The following is a 6,428-nucleotide window of genomic DNA, read 5'->3' as shown; positions in this document are numbered from 1 at the left end:
TATTGCTATGGTCATATCTTAATGAGCGACAAATGCAATAAATATTGCTATGGTCATATCTTAATGAGCGACAAATGCAATAAATATTGCTATGGTCACATCTTAAGGAGCGACAAATGCAACAAATATTGCTATGGTCACATCTTAAGGAGCGACAAATGCAACAAATATTGCTATGGTCACATCTTAAGAAGCGACAAATGCAATAAATATTGCTATGGTCATATCTTAATGAGCGACAAATGCAATAAATATTGCTATGGTCACATCTTAAGGAGCGACAAATGCAACAAATATTGCTATGGTCACATCTTAAGGAGCGACAAATGCAACAAATATTGCTATGGTCACATCTTAAGAAGCGACAAATGCAATAAATATTGCTATGGTCATATCTTAATGAGCGACAAATGCAATAAATTTGCTATGGTCACATCTTAAGGAGCGACAAATGCAACAAATATTGCTATGGTCACATCTTAAGAAGCGACAAATGCAACAAATATTGCTGTGGTCATATCTTAAGGAGTTACAAATGCAACAAATATTGCCATGGTCACATCTTAAGGAGCGACAAATACAAAAAATATTGCTATTGTCACAACTTAAGTAGCCACAAATGCAACAAATGTTTCTATGGTCACATCTTAAGGAGCGACAAATGCAACAAATATTGCTATGGTCACATCTTAAGGAGTGACAAATGCAATAAATGATAATCTTGATAGCTTTGAAATTTATGTCACTGTTACGAGTACAGTTCCGCTTAGTTGTTCTGGGCTGAAAACTAATACAGGGTGAAGATTGCCTTGATGGCAGTAACTTCTAAAATGATAGGGCACCGGAAGACTTAAACTCTAAACTATTCTTCCCTTCTTGTTCTCTTTTGGGAACAGTTATGGTCTCACTGAAATATTTGTCTCCCTTACTGTCATGGTGGGAAATATGATCTAAGCGGCATTAGAAATAGAAAACACCACACTTTATGTTCAAATTTATAAGTTAACCACAGAAGAATTAAATGTAGACCTTTGTGAAAGCAAGGTTCCAACCAAAATTTGAAAAAAAAAAGTGATATTTTGCGAATTTTTTATTATTTATTTTTATATGAAAAAAATGAGGTGAAAATAATGTTTATAATACTAAATTCTAAAAAAATGTCTGTTTTTCATTATATGAAATTTCAGTTCAATGTTTAGATGAAAAAACGTAAATTGAGCCATTTTTAAAGCAACTATGTTTGCATTAAAAAAATTTATATTTAAAAAATTTTATGTTTATTTCAAATGATAAAATTTGAAAGCGTATTTCATCACCTTTTAAAAACAGCTTTTAGTTTTTGTTCACTCCGACCTTCTGACACAATATGCCAGAGACCCGAGGGGAAGGAAATATTGGTCCCATGGTATACAATTTTATGGGTCAAGGGGTAAGAAAAAAATGAAATATATTTTGTTATTTTTATTGTCAAGTAACAAATAATATTGTTATATAAGAACATTGTTTTATTTTTTCAAATTCTATCGATAACCATTTTTAAATATCAAATATTTTATATAAGCTTATTTTAGGCATCCATCCTTTGCATACCTTATAGAATAATAATATGATATTCGTACAGATTTTCAGTTTTAACTGATTTGGGTTCTTCAAACTAATTTTATTTTACACAGTTTTATTAAATTTTATAAAACATTATTTTCTGTAAAAAAATTAAAACATTCACTGCTAGATTTTTTTGTTTAATTTTCTATTTAATTTAAATAATATTAACAAGGAGCTATCATTGAGCGATTGAACATAATATTTTTTACATGATAACTTTGAAACAATTACCATAAAAATATTGCATTAAAATAAAAAATAAAAAAAACATTTTTAAAATGTGTAAAAGGATTGTTTTGAATCAAATTATAACCTTCATTTTATTGATAGTAACTGAGCAACTTATTCCTATTTTTATAAATTCATATCTTTGATTTGAGCAAATTCTTTAATTAATAATGCTAAATTAAAACTACTTGTAGTTTTTGATTGAAGCAAACTAATTAATAAAACTGATGTTACTGGTGCTATTATTTCAGGTAGTTTTAGGCATGTGACATGGAATTTATATTTTCGGTTTTTCAAATACAGCATAAAAAATGCATGTAAAATCCGATTTCATATGTCAATGCAGAACTGTAGCAATATCATTTCAGGAAGACGTACTGTTATGAAATAAGGAGCGATAAACACATGTATTACCTTATTAATCTGTATATATAAGTATATGGTTGATGTATTTATTCAGTGAATGTTTATAATGAAAAAAAATATAAACAAAAAATGTTTAGACAAATTTTAAAAAATATATCCAAATCAGTGTGAGATTCAAATGCTTTGCGTGGTATTATTTAATTTGTGACACTTATCATAAAACACTTATTAAAATATTATGTAAAAATATCCCCCAGACGCTTGCGATCTGAGAAAGTGTATTTCAATAAAATTTTATAACACTTCTTTAAAATTCACATTCGTCGTCAACATATAGTTTAATTTCTCTCAGTTTTGTATGATAATTCATTAAACGTGTATTGTCATTCTACTTTCCTTTCCACTTCGTCTCTAACATTGCTATATTCAATACGACCCATATATTATTACATTACGTATTTGAAATTCATACACACTTGGTTAAAATTCGCTTACATAAGATTATAACTATCATATTCATAACTTATAATATTAGAGCTTTAAGCTCTAACTGTCGAACATTGTAACAAACTAGATGTGTAGGTTGCTACAGGCAAATCATTTCAAAGAGCGCACATTTTAATGTAATTATGCACACTGTGGTTCTAACCGGTTGGAACACCCTCCTTCCCCTCTTACCCCGCAGTAGTCCTACTATACAGTACACTACTACAGAAGCAAGAATCTCTTTATTCCGATTTATCTGTACGTTCTCACCGACACCCTCATTAAAAAGTTTTAACAACAAGTAAACAGTCGCGTATCAAGTTGTTTATAAATCGAATCATCATTTTCACATTTAAATTAGATTAGTGATTAGAGCTTGATACAATTAAAACGGTTTTTACATTTTAAATATGTACATAATATATATATTACTATCCCTGTTCTGGCAGAATTATAGTTTTTATGCAGAATGTAAACTTGGTAGCATATAAAGACGATAAAATAACTTTCTGCCAAAACTAGGACAGTATGTATACATTTTCTTAAAACTTAAACAAGTGACTCTCGAAGCCCGTAATCTCATACATATACAATCATATTTTCCTAAGTTTTTTTGTTAGTATATTTAATTATTTACATATTTGATTTCATCAAGATATATTTGAAGAATAATAATATACACATTATTATGTTTATATTAGTAACAAGAGTCAGATTAAAATGACAATTACATTATTTATTTATAACAGCTTTAAAGTGTTCCAAGTCAGAAATGATTCTATTTTATTGATATTCAAATGCTATTGTGATACAAAAGTGTTCATTTACCTAACAGTCATTTAATATTGTCTAAAAAAGTAAAATACAAAAGTAGTTAAGTACATCAGTCATAGAATATGTCGTTTAATGAACTAAAACTAATGGTTTATATAAAGTTCAACTATGTTATAATTCGTTATGTCTTCCACTTCTGTGAAATAATCTTCATTCTTTGGGCGAAATTAACTAAAGTCTTAAATGGACAGTGGTTCCGCATATCAGTGTTGTGATGTTATTTCCTTTTTTGCATTGCTTTAACCAAAGAAAAAGCTTTGTTGTTGGTATTTTTAAGCTTAAAAAATAGTGTCAAATTATGTATTTTATTATGAAATAGCTATATCTATAGTGTACTTTCTAATCTTCTTCTTTCCTAAGATGTGATTCCCATTTCCATCGCTTCTGCCTTACAACATTCCTTAAATTAAGGATGGCATAGTTCCAGTGGTACCGGGATATTGGAACTTTACGGAGTGTACATAAAAAAGGTTTTACTAAAACCAACATAAAACTTTTTCTTCAAAAAAATCGCAACAATCAAGAAAAATTCAGCACCCCACAGTTTATTGTTTCTTTTTTACGTTAGAATTTTTAACATCACTAGGACAAGCCTGTACTTATGTCACAACATATTTATGTCACTTTTGTGACATAAGTATGTATGTAAATTTCTGTGTACAAATGTGAGCACTTGTTTTATCCTTTCATGCTTATGTAACATAGTTGAAGATAAACTTAATATAGTTTATAATTTAATTCATAGATGTCACAAGTGGGCAGATAAGACAGACGGACAGCCTTTGTATGGAAAACCATCCACTTAAGCTTTTTGTGCACTAAATATTTAAGATGACTGAGAATATAAGAACTACACATAATAATATAATATTACACAATTTTTGGTACATTTTTTGACAAAGTAACAACTGAAATTAAAATATGATTCTGATTATGATATTGTCTGATTCTTTCGACCGCCAAGGCACAAGATCATATTCATAGTTCAATAATCATTTATTACCCATTTCTAGATTAGAGACGATTGATAATATATACTTTCACATCATCGATTTATTTGAGTTTTTATAAACAATTTACCTAGATTTTATGATGGTTGATTAATACGCTATATAACAAAGAAAACACTATTATTCTATGAACAACCCCAAAAAAAAATCATATTTGAATACCGTCAAACTCTGACATTGTATTTTACAATCAGTCTGCGATGGAAATAATGATGGAACCATGAAAAAGAGATTACACAAAGACATATGCAGTTTTAATTTTTTTCCAATGTTATCAGAATTTTAATATTTGGTTGCTATAATACATATTATTATTAGTGATATACCAAATTTCCAAATGATACTCAAAGTAGCTGATTAACAGGGTTTGACTGTATCAATTATCCACTGTGCAACACTAGATATAGGCTTACTGCGGATAGTTATTACGTTGTAACCTTTCTCCTTTCCATAAACGAAGCGTACAACATAAAGAGAGATTAAAACATTGCTCGCAGTAGCATTGTTTTGAAAATTCCATCTGGTCAGTTAAAAAATTCTTTAATCAGGTTTAGGTAGAAGTTCACTCAGGGCACCTGGCACGGCCATATCGACAACTAAGCAGACTCGATATGACATACTAAGTTAACGACGCTAGTTTATCAATATCGCTAGTCCATTCAGCGCTCGATAATTTTATCATTGTCAAAAATTCACCATATGATGGCAACACTGACACATTATATCTGTGGCATAGTCAGTTGTTTGTCGTCTCGAAACCTCAAAGTCAAATGAGCTTGTTTTGAAAAACGGAATTTTATGAATTATTTATTATTCACCGTTGAAACTTCTTTTCCTCAAGTAATTTTTTTTTAAAACAAATGACATATCGACAGCTTTATCTAGGGTACGGAAAGCCTCGATAAACTAAGCAGCTTTTAGTCAATGTCAACTGTCAAACGACATTACCGACTGCGGGCGTACTATAGTCGACAAATCACCGATAATGTTGTTAAAAGCCTTTATCGTGATAATATTGACAATTTTAGGGCGGTCATACAGGATCGCGTTCAGACGTTGATTTGGAAGGTTTCTCGGGAAATCTTCCCGGGCAGGCCAGCCCGCTTGCGGCGCGGCTGACTGACGTTGGTTTCGCACTCCGTGTCGTCAGAGAACCGCGTGGGCGGGTGGATGTGCTCGTTGAAAGACGGGTAGTTGGAGATACTGCAACAACAGAACAATATCATACTTGTAACATGGTCGCCCTAAGCCATAATGTATTAATTAAATGTTTACCTACTGACCTATTTATTCGTGTGGGAAAAAATGTTTTCTCTGCTTGGTATTGTTTGAGTATGTCGCTAAAGGTCTCAACCTGCAAAGTTTGCGATGTTTTCATGGTTAAATAATTCTCATTGGAAGCGGAATCAGAAGAAGTGCGTAGCTGCATATCTCAAGAGACTCTAGTCAGTCACTATTTTCAATTTATAAACCAATGTGCTATACAGATAGTATGTCTTGTAAAACATATAATCACATACTTTAACAACAACAATATTAACCGCTGTTTAGAAAAATAGCGTAGCTACATTATTTAAGTTGGTGAATAATAAATATTTTGTGCCGGGTCTATAAGTGTTAAGAGTGTGAGTGCAGTGTGCAGTCCATTATTTTATATTTAGAATACTTTATAAATACAGTGCATTGTTATAATAATGATTCTAAACAAATTTAACTACGAATCTAAACCTAAAAATCTATTTTCTATGCAAAAATAATATAATTTTAAAAATAAAATTGCTAGGCAAAGCGGTGAGATTCAAAATTAAAATACATTAATCCCTTATTACCCACGAGATTACGGATAGCATTAGCGTAAATAGAATAAAATACATTAATCCCTTACTACCCACGAGATTA

At 30.6% G+C, this 6,428-nt stretch overlaps 1 protein-coding gene across 1 annotated transcript in view; it reads right to left on the bottom strand.

Moving 5' to 3' along the window:
• Positions 1-1,785: 1,785 nt before the first annotated feature.
• Positions 1,786-6,428, bottom strand: part of Dscam4 (Down syndrome cell adhesion molecule 4) — a 747,456-nt gene continuing 742,813 nt past the window's right edge. The window contains exon 37 of the mRNA XM_089638828.1: positions 1,786-5,732. Within this exon, the coding sequence (XP_089494954.1) occupies positions 5,579-5,732 (154 nt within the window). The 3' untranslated portion in view covers positions 1,786-5,578. The remainder of the gene's footprint in view (positions 5,733-6,428) is intronic.

This window comes from Hesperophylax consimilis, chromosome 13, assembly GCF_061612785.1.
Source record: "Hesperophylax consimilis isolate HC1 chromosome 13, BYU_Hcon_1.0, whole genome shotgun sequence".
Lineage (NCBI taxonomy): Eukaryota > Metazoa > Arthropoda > Insecta > Trichoptera > Limnephilidae > Hesperophylax > Hesperophylax consimilis.
Note: the sequence above shows the minus strand (reverse complement) of the source record. Positions and strands in the feature narration are given on the sequence as shown.